Source organism: Hirundo rustica, chromosome 2 (genome assembly GCF_015227805.2).
Source record: "Hirundo rustica isolate bHirRus1 chromosome 2, bHirRus1.pri.v3, whole genome shotgun sequence".
Lineage (NCBI taxonomy): Eukaryota > Metazoa > Chordata > Aves > Passeriformes > Hirundinidae > Hirundo > Hirundo rustica.
In genome coordinates this window covers 17,103,811-17,120,396 of record NC_053451.1, presented here as the reverse complement: position 1 = coordinate 17,120,396, position 16,586 = coordinate 17,103,811, and the positions used below count along the sequence as shown (strand labels likewise).

Genomic DNA, 16,586 nt, shown 5'->3' with positions numbered 1-16,586 from the left:
GGCCGGGAACCTATTGCATTTGCCAGGTCTCCAAGATAACTCCTGTTCCTGCCACCTTCCTGCTCTGCTGGGAACAGATAACAGAACTCACTGGCAGTCTAGGGACTTTTTTCCAAGCCTTGCCCAGGGCCTGTGGCTCAGGTGGCTGCTTCTGCCCTGTTGCCGAGCCTTGCACTGGCTCTCAGCCTTGGCACTGCTGGGGAGTGGGGTGTGGGGACCGGTCCCCTGGTTTTGTAACCAGTGGGTTGTCAAAACCACATCTGCTGTCAAGGGGCTGGCTCTGGGGGTGCAGGACTGCTGTGGGACACTGGAGGTGGCTTCCCACAGCCAAGAACTAAACCCTGTGGGTTTCTATCTGTCAAGCTGTTGTCCTGCACCAGCTGGGACACCCAAGGGCTAGCACCCAGGCTCCCCCAGCCAATGTCATACTCAGTCTCCTGGGGGCTTCACCCACCTTCCTCCTGTGCAGACCCTGCCTTGTCCCTGATCCCAAAGCATCGGGGGCAAACCAGCATGTTCAGAATCCTGTGGCACTCAGCCAGAGCCCCGTGTGCTGGACAGCCCCAGCTGGGCTCCACTCCTTCATCCCTGGGGAGCCCATGGATGCTCCCCCAGGGGCGAGGGGAGATGTGGGGCGCGGGGGGGTGGGTCGTGGGATGCCGATCATGGGAGTGCCTGAAGGATGCGTATCCCCAGGTGCAGGCGACACAGAGCACAAGGTGCATGGAGTGCTGGGGACACTGGGCACGTTCAGGGGGCTCGGGGACCTGGCGGCACAGGACCCAGCGACACTCATCAAGGTCCAGGTGAGAATCCCCGTGCTGTGGCGTCCCGCCCCGTCGCCGGGGTTGAGGGTGGCTCCCGGTGAGTCACGGCGCCGCTTCTCGCCCCTCCCCGGGCCGCCTCATAAAGCGCCGCGGTCCCGAGCGCCGCCGCCCCGTGTCTGAACCACGGGCTCTCCGTGGACAGCCTTGGAGGGCATCAGCCGCGACCTGAGGGACCCCTGGAGGAGGATGCTGGGGGGTACGGGACTATCCCAGACTCGGGGGATGCTGGGCGGATACGAGGGTACGGGTTCGTGGACTTAGGAAGTACTGGGGGGAGGGCGCTGGGCGTACCGCGGCCAGCCGGGAGGATGCTGAGAGGACAGGACCATCCAGGCTCGGGAAATGCTGGGGGAACCACCACAAGCTCATGGGGAGCTCCCCTGTGTGCCCAGCCCTGAGCTCCATTTTTGTCTGCAGAGCCCCTGGGATGCCCTGTTTGGATCCTCCTGCTCTGCTGGGGTCTGGCCACTTGCTGCACAGGTAAGTGGGGGTTACTGGGGGAGCGGGGAGCCTAAGGTCAACCCCGGGCTCTATGGCTCTTGAGGGACATGTTCAGGGGTCTGGGGGGACCCTGCCTCTTCACCCACTATAAAAACGTGGGATCTCGGGGTCACTCTTACCTCCCGCCTCACCCCGCTCTGTTCCCCGAGGTGCCATGGCCTTGCAGCCGCCCAGGATCACCATGCTGCGGATGCCAGCAGAGCTCCCTCGCCCAGGTGAGAGACCCTCGGGGCCATGGACTAAGGGTGAGGAGGCTGCAGCGGGGGTCAGCTCCCGTGCCGGCCTCCAACAGACGCAAGGTGAATCCTCCACCCGCAGCCAGGATTTCGGGGTGCTGATGAGGTGGGGGAATGTTCCTCTTAGTTGGGGAGGGGGCTGTGCCTGTGGGGCACTGGGGACCCTTTTGCAGCCCCCCTGACCTTCACGTCCCCTCCGGCTGCAGGCGAGAGCGTGACTGTGTCGTGCGAGGCATCGAGTGAGCTTCCAGAGCTGACGCTGCTCTACTGGCTGGAGAACGGCTTCTTCGTGGAGAGCCTGCACCCAGACGGGACTGTGCGTGAGGGGACGGTGCAGTGAGTACGGGGACAGGTTGGGGCAGGGCGTCTGGGTCTGCCTGTCTGGAGCGGGCACTGACTGGTCCCTGCCGGCTCCACAGAGAGGAGCCGCAGGGCTCGGAGTTGGCCCTGCACCGCGATCTGCACTTCAGCTCCTTCGACAGCCGGCACCTGCACACCAACTTCACCTGCGTGGTGCTCAGTCCCCTCGGTGTCGACACCAGGGAGCTGCAGTGGCCGTCCCCAGCCCTGGGCCCTGTCACTGAGAGGAGTGGGGGCCTGGGCTGAGACAGGGGAGCAGCTCCCATGCGGGATGCTGGGTGAGCGCCCTGCAGTGCAGCTCCCTGCTCTGACAGCCCCACACCACTGCATGCACGTGTGACACCTCCGGGGAGGCCCGTGTCCGTGACCTGCTTTGGGGACTGCATGGCCCCACGTGTGCCGGCCACACCGTGAGTGGGGCTCCTGGTGCCCCAGACTGAGTCGGGAGCACTGCCTGGGCTGGAACCAGCCCTGCCCATAGCTGGCTCTGGGACCCCAGAGTTTATTAAAGTACATCAAGGCTGCCCAGTGTCACCTGCATCCTGGGGATGGTGCTGGCCAGGGGTGTCGAGGGCATCTGTGGGAGGAGGAGGGAGGGAGAGGAGATAACCCTGGTGCCTGTGAAGGACAGTATCTGTTCCTGACCCCCTTCCTGTCTGGTGAAGGGCTAGAGAGCCGCAGTCAGTCCCAGTTCTGCCCAGAGAATACCTGGCACAATGGCTGTGCCCTGCCGCGGAGGAGAGGTTGGGTGGAGAAGCCTTGGGGTCCAGGCACCCCAGAAGATGGGCCTATCACATCCTTCTCTGCACCTGGGGGGGTTGGGGCTGTTCCTCAGCATGGCATTGCTGAGTCCCATCTGCTGCTCCATGGGGCAGCCCTCGTAACCATCCTGTGCTGGCAGAGCCCGTGCTCTTGGGTGCCAGCCCTCTTCTTGCTCCCTCAGGTGCTTGTGGGAACTATGACCCCACCCTAGGCTGGGGAACAGATCCCAAACCCCCTGAGTACCCCCTGAACTATGGGCATCACACTTCAAGATGCTCAGAATGTGGGAGGGATAGGGATGGGAGGGGAAGGAGAAGCCTCCAGATGCAGCCCCCATGAGCTGCTCTCAGCCCAGAGAACCACAGGAGCCCCCTGGGGACACCCCAGTCCTACAGTAACTCTGAGCCAGGGAAAGGCAAGCAGTGGAGCAGCCGCCTGGGCAGGAACTTGCCAAGGCAGCCCTGCTGCACCCCCTAGCCCAATTAATTCAAGCCTCCATTCCTGGGAGAGCCTCTCACAGACCCCACACAGCTGCATCCTGACACCACAGCTGCCACTCAGCAAAGGCCTCTGCCAGGCTCAGCTAATACCCTGGGGGCACTACGGCCAGGCTGAACTGGGCACGGATGCCTGCCATGCAAGACCCTACACGGGTATCTCTGTGTCTCCCATCCTGTCCTGCTGTCCCTGTGATGCTGGTGGCTCCACCTCCGACCCCTTCTCCTTGCTGCAGTGTGATGGCAGCAGCACACTTCCCACTGCGCAGCATGGCACCCAGCCCTGCCGTGCCACGCCGTGCCACGCCGTGTCACACTTTGCTGCCCACAGACCCCACTGCAAACCACAGGTCACGGAGCACCTCAGAGATGCACAAGGCCATCTGCCCGTGGTACATCCCGCCACGACCAAGATCTAGACCTCCCTCTCCTGGCAGAGCTGGCGGGACAGGACCATTCCCTGCCACGTGTCCCCATGGCACATCCGTGGGAGAGACTGTCCTGCGGGGACAGCGCCTCTCAGGAAATCACGGTTGGAGGTGCTGAGCACAGTTGGAAACAGCTGGAAGAGGGCAATGTCAGCAACCCCAAACATCTGGAAAAGCAGGATGAGGATCTCCTTGTCCTCATGGAACAAGTCCTTGGTAGGGACACTGTAGCAAGTCTCCATCATGAAGATGACATGCCAGTTGAAGGGCAGGGTGCCCGTTTTCCAGAGGGAGGTGGAGGAGCCAACATGTATGGGTTGGTGGCACTGGGATGCTGTCATGGACACAGTAGCAGCTAAGAATGTGGGGGCCATGTCCAACACCATCTCCTTGATGAGGTGGAGATCCTGCTAGTGGGGGGGGGTTGCCAGTGGCCAGGGTCCTGGCCAGCTCTATGGCGGGCAGAGCCACCCTGAGGGAAGCCCCCAGATGCTGTGGTGCTGCAGACAGGGAAGCAACTGGTTGCTCTGCAAGTGGCTGGGGAAGTGTGGCAGCAGGAGCAAGGTCCGACCAGGGAGTGTGATGGGAACTTGAAGGGGCTGCTGAGAGACACAGGGCAGGCTGGGGGAAAGCACCCCAGCTGCATCACAGGGCAGAGCCCCTCCTCGCCACACATCCCAGCACTGACCCAGACACTGATGCCAGCACCAGCTCAGACCTGCCCTGCTGTGTCACCCATCAGGAGCAAGCCCACTGGAATCCCAGCCAGCAGCATGTCACGAACCTCTGGGTGCAGGGTGCTCCTGACCAGGGACGCAGTGCTTGCCCCAGTCCCAATCATGCTGCTGAGGACAGCATAGGCTGTGGCTCAGGTCAGCAGCAAAACCTCTCCCTGGAGACCTAGGTCTGCACAGCAGGGCACAGCACACTTGGAGGTTCAGAGACAAAGCAGGGAGACCATGGGGCCAACGCTCATGACACTGGGATGGCAGCCTAAAGCTAGGCCCCCCCAGCCTCACTTCCAAACCAAAGTGAACCCCGGAGACTTCATCACTCTTGTGGCTTAGCCACCTCTGACTCCTGTGCTGGCAGCAGCAACTTGGCCATGCTCAGCCACCACCCCCACATACTGGCAGGGTTCCCCCCAGATGAGGGGTACCATCAGCTAGCAGGGAGATGGACAGCATCTAGGTATGGGGGGGGGGTTCTGTAGCAATGAGGAACAAAGATACAGATGCCCTTGTGCATGCGAAGGAAATCGCTTTATAGGAAACACCCTTCTTACATACCTTTAGTTTCTACTGGACATAACCAAAATTTAACAGAGCACCCACTGGCTGCTCAGCTGCAGTGCTTCTGTCCATGCATCCCACCACGCAATCAGCTTCCCACTCACATGCTCTCCCCACAACTGCCTTTCACCCCACAGTGACCTCTGATCGCTCAGCCTGCTGCTGTGTCCTGCCACAGGGCTTTCTGGTAAACATAACCATGATCACCTTTAGCAAACACAACCCCATATCCCACAGATATCCATGGGTGATGAGGGGCCAGGGGGCTGAGAGCTGGAGGTGCTGGGAACACTGAGGAGGAGCAGTCCTGGGGCTCACTGGGATGGCACACGAAGGATTTGCTGTAGTGGGGGAAGTGTAAGCAGCACTGGCTGAGGGCAGGAAACCAGCTGGGGGAACCCTAGTGAGGAAAAGGACACACTGTCCCCTTGGGGCACCTGAGATGAGGAGTAAGGTGCGAGGAGAGCCTGGACAGGGCAGCCCTGGAGGCCAAGGAGAAAGAGATAAAACCACAGGGCTCCAGTGCTCGCCTTACTGTAAATTAGTTTGGTTCCCATTAGTGGCAGCTTCTGCTTACTATGACCTGTGGATGTGTACATGTGGAAGCAGGATGCCCCAAAGCATTGGTGACCATGGGTATGTCTGTGCTGCAGCAGGGGCACCTTGAAGGGAATGTAGCCCAAGGATAAGACCACACTGGAAAAGGTACACTTTGAAGCATCTGTGGCTGTGCTGGAGGTGATGCTGGAACACCTCAAAGGGTGTGGGCATGCATAAACCCCCAAAAGAGCAGGTATACCCCTGGAGGCACTGCAGCCATGCAGAAGCCAAAACAGAGCGGTTTTGCTCTATGCCCCATCGCTGGAAAGGTTCAGTGTTGGATGGGACCTGGAGAGCAACCTGGTCCAAGGGAAAGTGTCCCTGCTCATGGCAGGGGGTTGGGACAAGATGAGCTTTAAGGTCCCTCCAAACCCAAACCATTCTGTGATTCTGTGATTTTGTGAACATTTGTGGACATTTTATGGCTATTTTATGAATACTTTATAGGAGTGGGCCATAGACTAAGGCAATGATATCTGTGCATGAGAGCTGAGGCTGGGAAGTGGCTGGTGGATATTGAACACCACAGAACCTCAGCAGGATGTACATGGCATAGAATAAGGGATGGAGAATGTACTGTATTGGGCAGAGGAGAAGTTCCATTTCTTCCCTGGGTTTGTGGTTTGGATTTTTGCTGGAGGGAGCGTTGTTAAACCTGGGATGTTTCAATCAATACTGAGCATCAAGGCCTTTGGTGCTCCTCATGCTGCCCCACCAGCAAGTAGGGTGGGGGTGTGAAAGGAGTTGGACAGGGACATGGCCAGGACATTGGACCCCAGCTGACCCCAGGCATATTCCCAATCACAGGTTGTCATTGTCAGCAGTAAAACTGGGGGGAGGTTGGTCTAGGGAGTCCACTGCTTAGGGCAGAAACAGGAAACTTGTACAGACAAAACCCTGGCTTTAAGCCAGGTGTCCCCAACAGAATTTTGGGGGTTTTGATCACGGGGTGGTTTAGGTGACAACAAGCCTACTGATGACAGACTGGGTATACCTCTCTCAGAGGGAGAAGGATCTTTGTGCAGGAGTTAGTAAAGCATGTTGAGTGAGCCTTAAATTGGATTTGAAGGGGTATCATAGGATGGCACAGTTCTGTTTTCTGGTTATAGAGAAATGTGGTTTTCCCTGCCAAGACCTAGAGTGGTTGGGGGTGGGGAGGACAGGGACCTATCAGAGAGCTAGCCAAGATATTGGCAGCTAGTTTGACCAATAAGGATGTCAATGTGACTTTGGAAAGGACGTTTAAAACTAATCTGCAGCAGATCTCTCGCTCTCTCTCTGGAATAAGCCATGAGGTAACATCATAGGCAGCGGGCAGGAGTGGGTCAGGCCCAGCCGAGCCTCTGAGAGCTGCTGCCCGCATGGGAGCAGCCCGGGTGAAGCCCTGCTACAGCTTTATGGCAGCTCCCAGCCGAGCTGCCCTGGATGAGACCGAGGGGTGGAGAAAAGGACATCTGCCAGCTTCCTCCATCAGCACAGCTTTGCATTTCCTTCAGCCCCTGCAGCACCGTGCGTGCACATGGCCCTTGCAGGCCCGGGCGGATTTAAACCTTTCCTAGCAACATGGAGCTTTTAAAACACAACTCTTCCTTGAGAGAAAGAAGACAGAAAACAGAGGGTACATGGAACAGACACCGAATGATGTCAGTGGATTAGAAGTGAAAGAGCTCATAATGTTGGAATAGGATTGAAGAAGTGGGCATTTTTAACTGGACTTCTTTAGGGTAAATGATAAAGAAATGAACTGTTCTTTGCAGCATCTTAGTGTTGTTGGGTAGAATGCTATTCTAATCAAAATTGAGGACTGATGTAATTGAGGTTTAATTGGAAACTTTAAAAGCCCCCGCTCCTGGGTTAAAAGGAGGTCTCAGCCTTTGAGAAAAAGATGATCCTAGACTAGAAGAAGTATTCGTAAATAGTACCCCAGATACATTGAGAGGCCTGGCTGATAAAACATCACAGTCTGCAAAAACTCAGGGCAGTAGCTGATATGTGACATTGGGAGGGCTGGACTATTTTGTCTTGTGGCAAACGTCTTCATAAAAAAACCTCAGAGAGACTCTTCTCCTAAAGTAATGAGTGATTATGTCTAAATAGTGAAACTGACTGAAAATCACAAGCTGTGTCTTTCTATGTTGTTTAATAAGAAAGCTAATGGTTTGTAAGGAGAGAGAAGGGTGTTTTAAAGTATCATTCTGTTTAAGTTTTCTTTTTCTTAACTTTTTTTTTTCATTCCTTTAGTGTGTGTTAATAAATTTTTTTTTGTTTATTTTTAAGCTTAAGCCTGTTTTGCTGTTTTTGTTTTTTTTTTTTTTTTTCTCCTAATCTCTTCCTCCCAGAGAAAAAGAATAAATACTAAAACCTCCACATTAATTGGTGTTTCTGCCCAGCTCCATTAAATTAAGACCATTACAAGGGGGAAGGGGATAAAAACCAGGTCACTTGAGATAAGCCTGGGAGTGGTTTGACACTATTCTAAGCATGGTGTGTTAGTGAGGTCGTTCAGGCTACCATCACAGTAAACATAGGAAATGGAGATCCAGGGAGCAGCAAGAGTGCAAGTGTTATCGATGTGCTAGAAACCATGGAAATTCCCAAGAATGGTCACTCAGGAATTAGAGCTTCTCTTCCCAAAAAGGCATTGGGATTGATAACCCAACTGAAGTGCATCTGCCCCAGTGTTTGCAGCGTGGGCAGCAAACAGGAGATCCTGGAAGTCATGATGCAGGAGGAAACTATGGTATAGTTGCCATCACAAAGACATGGTGGGATGACTGGCACCACTGGAATGGTGCAATGGATGGTGGTGAATTTTCAGAAGGGACAGGCAAGGAATGAGATGTGGCGGGGTAGTCCTTTATGTGAGGGAGTGTTTTGACTGTCTAGAGCTTGACAGTGGTGATGCAAGTGTCAAGGGTTGGTGGGTAAGAATTGTAGGGAAGGCCAACAGGGCAGATATCCAGGTGGGAGCTGGGTACAGATCACCCAACCAAGGACCAAGAGGCAGACAAGAAGTCTCATGATGGCCAGCCCTTGTCTTCATGGGGGCTTCAACTGGACATCTGCTGAAAATACAATTCAGCAGAGGAGAGTTTAGGGGGTTCCTAGATTGTGTGGAAGAGATGTTCCTGACACAGCTGGTGAGGGGGCAACTAGGGAAGGCACGTGCTGGATGTACTGTTTGTGAGGAGAGAAAGACTGGTGCATGTTACTATGGTGGAAGGCCATCCTGGGCACAGTGACTTTGAAAGGAGAGAGTTTTAGATTCTTGGAGCAGTAAGGGGGGGAGTCAGCAGAACTGCCACCTTGGACTGCCTGAGAGCAGACTTTGGCCTGTTCAAGGGCCTGGTCGACAGAGTCCTTTGGGAGGCTGTGCTGAAGGGCAAAGGAGCCCAGAAAGGCTGGATGTGCTGTAAGAAGGAATCTTCAGGGCACAGGGGCAGGCTATGCTGAAAGAAGAGCCCGAGGAAGAAGAATTTTGTCTGGAACTCAGAGTTTATGACATTTGAAAGAAGGGGCAGCAAGTCAGGAAACCAACAAGGATGTCATGAGGTTATGCAGAGCAAAAACAAGAAGAGTGGAAGCCCATCTGGCCACTGCTGTAAAAGACAATATAATAAATGTTTCTATAAATACATTAACCACAAAACGAGGGCTAAGGAGAAGCTCCTTTATTGGATGGCTGGGGAAACCTAGAGACAAAGAATGAGGAAAAGTCTCAGGTACCTCAAAAGGTGATGGAGCAGACCATCCTGAGTGCCACCATGTGGCACGCGCAGAACAACCAGGGGTTGTGAAAGGCAAGTCCTGCGTGACCAGCCTGGCGTCTGTGACAAGATGACCAGCTCGGTGGGTGAGTAAAAGGCTGTGGATTGTCTGCCTGGGGTTTAGTAAAGTCTTTGACACCATTTCCCACAGCTTTCTGGAGAAACTGTCTGCTCATGGCTTGGATAGGTGTACTGTTCTCTAGGAAAAAAAATGGCTGGATGTCCAGGGCCTCAATGGCATCCCAACTCCTACTAACTTTGGCCAAATGTTCTTACTGTGGTACTAGTATCGGCCATTCCCAGAGGGACCTGGAGCATGTAAAGGCCAGGCATTATTTTTGAAAAAAGCAGCAAATATCTTTTAATTTGAATCACAGCAAATCTTAGTCTTTGTTCCTTACATGTTCCCTGCTAGAGTGCCTTTGCTCCACAGCACATTGCCTCATGATTTTTTTAGAGTACTCTTACTGCATTTCCTTGTGAAGCTGCTTATGAGTTCTTGCAAATAATTCCACTGCTTATTCAAGACAGTTAGTCCCAGGCTAGCAGCAGAAAATCTAGCATTCAGCAGGTAGTCTGGTGTGAAAACAGGAATGTAAAACATGCCACAAAGGTGGTGTTTTCCATGATGGATCATGGAGAAGCATACACAGTGTTTGAACAGCTGAGAGCCAGTTGTGCCTCTGCTAAGCTACGACTGAAAATTTCATAGAATCACAGACTATCCTGAGTGGGAAGAGACCCACAAGGATCATTGTTTCCAGTTCCTGGCCCTGCACAGAACACTCCAACGATCCTACCCTCTGCCTGAGAGCATTGTCCAAATGCTTGTTAAGCTCTGGCAGCCTTGAGGCCATAACCACTGCCCTGGTGGATCTGTTCACTGCCTAACCACCCTCTGGGGGAAGAACCTTTTCCTAGTATCCAGCCTAAACCTCCCCTGATACATCTTCAGGCCATTCCCTCAGGTCCTGTCCCTGGTCACAGAGAGCAGAGATTAGTGCCTGCCCCTCTGCTCCCTGTCGTGAGGAAGCTGCAGCCTGCAGTGAGGTTTCCCCTCACAGTCTCCTCCAGGCTGGACAAGCCAGGTGACCTCAGCCATTCCTCTTATGGCTCTCCAGTTACTCCCTCCGGTTGGCTCAGCAGACTTTCCAAGTCTGCCTGAAGTTCTGTTTTAAACCTCCACCCAAAGTCCCCAGGGAGCAGGCAGAGGAGAATACGTCCCACGGGGACAGTCATGGGGCTCCCTAGGCGGATGACCAGCACAGAGCCATGGGGCGAGCAAAGCAGCAGAGGTCCTGCCTCTGTCCCTGCACAGCAGGCTGGCCAACCCCCGTGAGCACAGGTCACCAGCCAAGCATTCCAGCTCCCCTCCCAGAGCGAGCAGGGAGCTGGCAGGCACCTCTGAGCGTTTCCAGGTGAGCCCTTTGTGCCTGTCGTTGTGGTACAGGTGGCGTCACTGGTCGAGGCAGACCTTGGACCACCCTCCTGGCTGGTGGGGGAATTCCATGGGGTGCTGGCCCATTGTCCTAGGGTAACTTTATGATGCCTGTATCCCCAATCGTCTGTTCTGTTTGTGCTGTATATTGAGTCCTGTGCCTTTAAGACTGGTTCTAAGAGCAAGGAGACGCGCGGAGTTTGTTTTGAGAAAACTGCCTGACTCCTGCACATTCTTCTGCGGACGGGGTGTTCGGCGGAGGCTTGGAGAGACTGCAGGAGAGATTTTTTTTCTTTGCTTTTAGTTAGTTTCAGCTAGCTAGGGCAGAGAAGTTCCCTGGACTGTTTTTTTTTCCTTTTTCTTGGAACTGTTTAAACCTGCTCTGGACTGAAAACCCAGGGGAGCTCTGGGGGCTGCACCTGCGGCCCACCGGGGCCTGGACCTCGGCATTTTCCAGCAGCGCCGGAGAGACTGAGACTGAGGAGAGACTGAGAGAGAGCCGAGCTACACCCACGGCAAGGACTTTCTCAATTTGCCATCTCACTTCAGAACGAGAGGTTTTATTGTTTCATACTATTCATTCTTTATACTTGTATGCACTTCATTTGTTTAGTAAAATAGTTTTTTCCACTTTTCTCCAAAGAGGGTTTTGGGTTTTTTTCCGGACCGGTTGGAGGGAGGGGCCACGTGGGTTTGCTTCCTTGGAGGGATCCTATACAGGGGTTTTCTCCCAAATTTGTCCCAAACCAGGACACCCATGAAAACATAAACGAGCAGCATGGAGTGAGAGAGAAGGCACTGCTGCCTGCCCTGCAGACTGACCCCGCTCCCAGCCACAGCTGAGAAGTTCAGCCAAGCAGGAAACTAGGCACGGACAAACCCATCTGCTGGCATCCAGAGAAAGAGTAAGTCACTGTCTTGGCTCTAAAGGACAGGGGTAAATAAGAGAGAAACATTTAATATCTTTTATTTTTTGTGAATGAGGCTGTTTCTCCCTCTCTTTCCAGTAACTCTTCCTAGCAGGTATTTGTGTTTCAAATTTGTTGCTTTGTAGTGGAGGTGAAGTAAGATTCTGCAAAATTTGCCTGTCATGTGTTGCAATTATTTATTACACTGTATCTGTATGCCTAAGATAATAATTATTAGTTCTATGAATAATAACCACAAAGAATGGTGGAGAGATTTTGCTCCATTTTGCAAAGACTCCTTTAAGGCACATCTTAAAAGGGGACAGGAATTTTCATGGGAATTATTCCAGCCGACAGGATTTGAGACATTTTATTCAGTTAAAAACTGAATAAAAACTGATCATTGGAAGAGAAGGCTCCAGGAAAGAACATCTAGGACCTCTGTTTTATTCTGCCATTTAATTTATAAATAAAGTTGGTGATACAGTAAGGACAAACTAAAGTTACTATACTATCTCCATGTAGCTCTGGAGTCTCAATGACAATTACAAGATCCCCTGTCTGAGTGAACAGAACTGAGATATCTGCCCCCAAGGTGCCCTGCTCCAGAGTTTCAGTCTCTAGCTGCTTGGTGACCACTAATACTTCATACCATTTTTTTGATCATGTAGCTTTCTGCTTTCTGCTCTCACTTTTTTTTTTTTTTTTTTTTTTCCTGATTTAGGATCTGAACAATAGAAAATTAAGCACTACAATAGACTGTAATTTTCAGCATTGTGTTTTGGGATTAGTAAATCTTTAGTTTCATGTAAGGTTTAACTTGAACTTTTGTCCAGGTCACGTTAGAAAGGGTACTGGGAAATAACCAAAATTGCAGTCAAGCTTTCTTTCCTAAAGTTCACTCAGTGTAAGTGCCTTTGTTCCAGGGAGTAGTTGGTTTGACAGTAAAAAAAAAAAAAAAAAAAAAAAAAAAAAAAAAAAAAAAGTCTTTTAAAAATAAATGTAGGTACTTCAGTGTTGAAGTGATCAGTTTGAGCCACCAAAGGTAGCTCTGGTTTTTGGACAGTGCTACCCATCCTCGGGATACCTGGCTTCCCAGAGGTGTCTCTTTCTGAGGACACATGAATAAACAGGACTGTGCATACCTTACAATTACAAAATACATCTTGTCTGAAAATACAATTGTGTATTTGTGAGCCTGCACATTCATGCTTTATGCATGGATATACGCTTGTGGGGTTTTCTGAATACTCAGACTTTTAAATCCCAGGGAGCACAACGCCATCAACTATTATACCTTACATCTGTGCAAAACAGCCCTGTCCTCCCTCCCATGCTGATAAATCTTTACAACACTTCTTTCTCACTTTTCATCTATGTAAATCCTTATCCTGACGCAATTCAAATGTGAAAACCCAGGTGAGTGTGTGTCTGCCTTCCCAGACAGCAGGTACTGTACACATCTCCAAGCTGGAATAGCTCCAGGTGTGTTCTGGCAAAGCAAATCCTGCCACTCATCCTAGTCCCCTACTCTTCATTAGGAAAAGTGCAAGCTGCATGTATGAAACACAGCATGAAAATGAAGTTCTTGCACATGCCTCCTTTCTGCTCTCTCAGGCTTGGGAATAATCAGGCTGTGACCTGCTGAGGGTGACCACCTGGGGGAAAAAGGGACGTGTCACCACTCCCAATTCTATGGGAAGAGACGATATCCTCCTTTCCCTTGTGTTTTCTCCTGTTATTCTGCCTTCCTGCAGTTCCATGTCACAGCCTTCCCTGCTGTAGCATTTGCCTCTGCTCTGGAGAGAAGCTCTACAGAGGATGGACAGGCTTGAGAATTTTACAGATTTATAGATTAATTGCCTCTCCTAGAGTCTTTGTACACCTGAAAATCAAAACACCCATACAGCGAACATTTCAAGGGTCAGTGTGTTGTTCAAGTTCGGTGCTACGGTATTGCCTATTTTATCTTGCATTTTTATCTAGCTGGAAAGGAATTTGTTCCACTTCACTTGAGCACTCCACCACTACAACCTAATGCAAGTAGCCCAGGCTTCAGCTGCACAAGCAGACCCAGATACAATTTTCAAGCTATTAACAACAAGAATGAATCATGCTGCAGCCTGAAAGGCTGTAGAACTTCATATTTGATCACAAACTTATTTGCCTCAATTTATCTATGGACTAAAAAGTAAGTACAGTATTTGTTTAAGCAGAGAGATGGAAAAACAAAAATCCTCTCAGCCATCAGCCCACTTAGGGAATTCCTAAAATTCCCATGGAGTAAAGACAGCAAATCCAGCATTTTGTTTTCCTTAAGGCCACAGTCTCCCTAGGGCTTTCTGATCAGATTATGTAGCTAGTCTGTAGTCAAGACTCAGATTAGGTTTATTCAAGGACTCACTCATTCCTTTTCCTGTAATCTAAATACCTGCTCAGTTCAAAATGCCATTTTTATCTAAATTGGGTGGGTTTGTTATTCATTCTGTGTACATTACTCAAGCTGTACAAGAATATATAGATTTAAATTCCTCTTTGCTTAATACACCACTTTTGGATAGGTATACGTTAGCACAAATGATCAATGAGGGATTTTAATTAGTTTTTTTCTGAAGAAAGAATGGAAGAAGTCAATTTTATAGGCTTGGAACTTCCATTGAATAAGATAAAATTTCCTTGTGACAGTGGCCTTCTCACACAATACTCAAAGGCTTTCTATAGTTTTTTTTTTTTTGCAGTTTTTTAATACACAGCAATTAGAAGAGAAAAAAAATAAGTGTAATTATCAAAGGAGATTCAAAAAACCTGAAATTATGCTACTACTAAATAAGGGCTGAAAAATCTTTAGCAGTCTAAACCTGTGAAGCAAAAGGAACAGGGATGGAACCTTGTGCTAGAAAACTTTTGGGATAACACATAATAAACCATGGGTTTCCATGCTGGAAGGAGGATGGCTGAAACAATCAAACAAATAATTTTCTGCTGCTATTTATATCTAGTCTGATTTTCACCTGAGAGGCCCCCTTACTCAGGACAAAAAATGAACAAATTTTTTACTTCATTTAGATCACGCAGAATAGTTCTTTTTCAAAATCAGGTTTTTGCTACCAGAAGTAAGTATTTCCCTAAAATAATTGGTGTTTTTGTTTGTTGCTAAGCGGAGAATGCAGCTTCCCTTTTCCCCTCTCTATTGCAGAGATTCCAGGTGCAAAGCAGCAGCGGCCTTACCCCTCCCAGGCCAGCACTACAGGCTGCAGGGACTCTGAGGCAGCTTCTGGAATCTAGTTTTCCACTAGTTTTTGCATGGAAGGAACAACTCATAACTAAATAACAAACACTGGCTTGGATACACACCACATTAATCAGGAGCCACAGAAGGAGCATCATGGCTGGCTCTTCCAGAGAAATGCTTTCCTTTTTTTTTTACTTTTTGTCAGAACAGGCTTGTAAAACTAGCAAAAAGCCTGCCCCAGGAGCTCAGTTTTGTTCTCTTTCTGTATATTCTGCTCTAATAAGAATTTCCTGACTTGTTGAAGAAGGATTCTTACTCCCTGTTTCTCCGTCATTCCTCCATCCCAGCTCTGGGCTGCAGTTGCCTCTCCTCCACACAGCCCCTCATAGAATCACAGGATATTTTGGGTTGGAAAGGACCTTACAGACCATCTTGTTCCACCTTCTGCTCTATGCAGGGACATCTTCCACTAGATCAGGTTGATCAAAGCCCTCTCCAACCTGCCCTTAAACACTCCCAGGGATGTCTATGAGGAAAACAATGGTAGCTCAGACTTCAGCCACATGAGGTCACCAAGGTCTTCTTGATAGTTAACATCTTCAGGACAATTAAGTATCTTTTGATCTTGACTATATCTCACTTTCACCTCCCCATTTCCCAGAAAACCGTTGCAGTGGCAGAGTTTCTGTCAGAACCTTTCTTGTAATGGCTGAATCTTTACCCTCTGACACCAGAGCTGGGTATCTTCAGTTCATAGAAACCAAAATCCACACTTCAAAACTTTTCAGAGGTGCTTTAATGCTGTAATTTGCAGGTAACTGCTGGGGAAACATTCTCAGCTGTTTGAAGAATTGGATCAACTATCAGTAATTTCCATGTTGCAGCAATATGCTACCACTGCTCAGCGAATTTGGGTGACAGCTTACCCTGGCATCAGAAAAGACCCCTTGGGCAATACGGACCTGATTACAATTCAAGGCACTAATGTGTTCTTATACACAGATTTCTCGCCTCATTCTCACACACTAAGTGCTTGCCACACTAAGGTTCTGGGCAGCCAGCTGGGGTGCTGGTGGGGAAAGGGCTCAGCAGCTGTTTATCTCCTAGTTTTACTGTCCTCTTGTTTTTCCTACTTCTAATTGTAGGTCCCAAACCAGAGCATGTAAAGATGGAACGGACAGAAATGTAGGCTCTATCTCTAATGTACCTATGCAGGGATGGGGGAATTTGTTGAAGTTTACCACTGGAACAAAAACTGATCAGTAACTCATAGAAGGAAACACTGCAATCACAGGGCATAATTTCAAATCACGGTGTAATTTTTAACTGACTGTCTGAGACAAACTTAGAACAAATACCAGTGCAGTTGAGTGGAGAGCATGCATCATTTGAACCATGGTTGTCTGGGATGTTGTTAGAAATAATACCACCATGGAGAAACCATGTTTTCAGAATAAACCACCACCTGTTTGGACAAATTTATCTTTTGCTGGATTGCACAAGGAGAGGTGTTTGCCAAGGTGATATTATTTCTGCTGGAGGTCATCTTGCAGGATGGTAGAGCTCTAGATTCTTTTAACTGAAAGTTTAAACTAAACCTTCAGCAGTAGTCCAAGACCCCTTCTGTACTTGCCACATTTAGGCTATGGAGTCATTTTGTGATTTAGTAAAAATGTATTTATTAATCATCTCACTCATAATTAAAAAGTTCAATCACTTTTGGTATGCAAACGTGTTA

At 50.1% G+C, this 16,586-nt stretch overlaps 1 protein-coding gene across 1 annotated transcript; it reads left to right on the top strand.

Moving 5' to 3' along the window:
* The first annotated feature begins 954 nt into the window (after nt 1–954).
* On the top strand, nt 955–2,439 carry IL18BP (interleukin 18 binding protein). The gene is made up of 5 exons (XM_040056064.2): nt 955–1,068; nt 1,245–1,307; nt 1,478–1,543; nt 1,771–1,900; nt 1,984–2,439. Exons 1-5 carry the CDS (start codon nt 1,014–1,016, stop codon nt 2,168–2,170), a joined length of 501 nt encoding a protein of 166 aa, XP_039911998.1. The 5' UTR covers nt 955–1,013; the 3' UTR covers nt 2,171–2,439.
* Nucleotides 2,440–16,586: the final 14,147 nt, after the last annotated feature.

Bases quoted from the DNA above. Each gene is read 5' to 3' on its own strand.
- IL18BP (XM_040056064.2), top strand. From the start codon at position 1,014: ATGCTGGGGGGTACGGGACTATCCCAGACTCGGGGGATGCTGGGCGGA. The intron at 1,308-1,477 runs GTAAGTGGGGGT...CTGTTCCCCGAG, and splicing joins TCTGGCCACTTGCTGCACAG to GTGCCATGGCCTTGCAGCCG. The intron at 1,901-1,983 runs GTGAGTACGGGG...CCGGCTCCACAG, and splicing joins GTGCGTGAGGGGACGGTGCA to AGAGGAGCCGCAGGGCTCGG.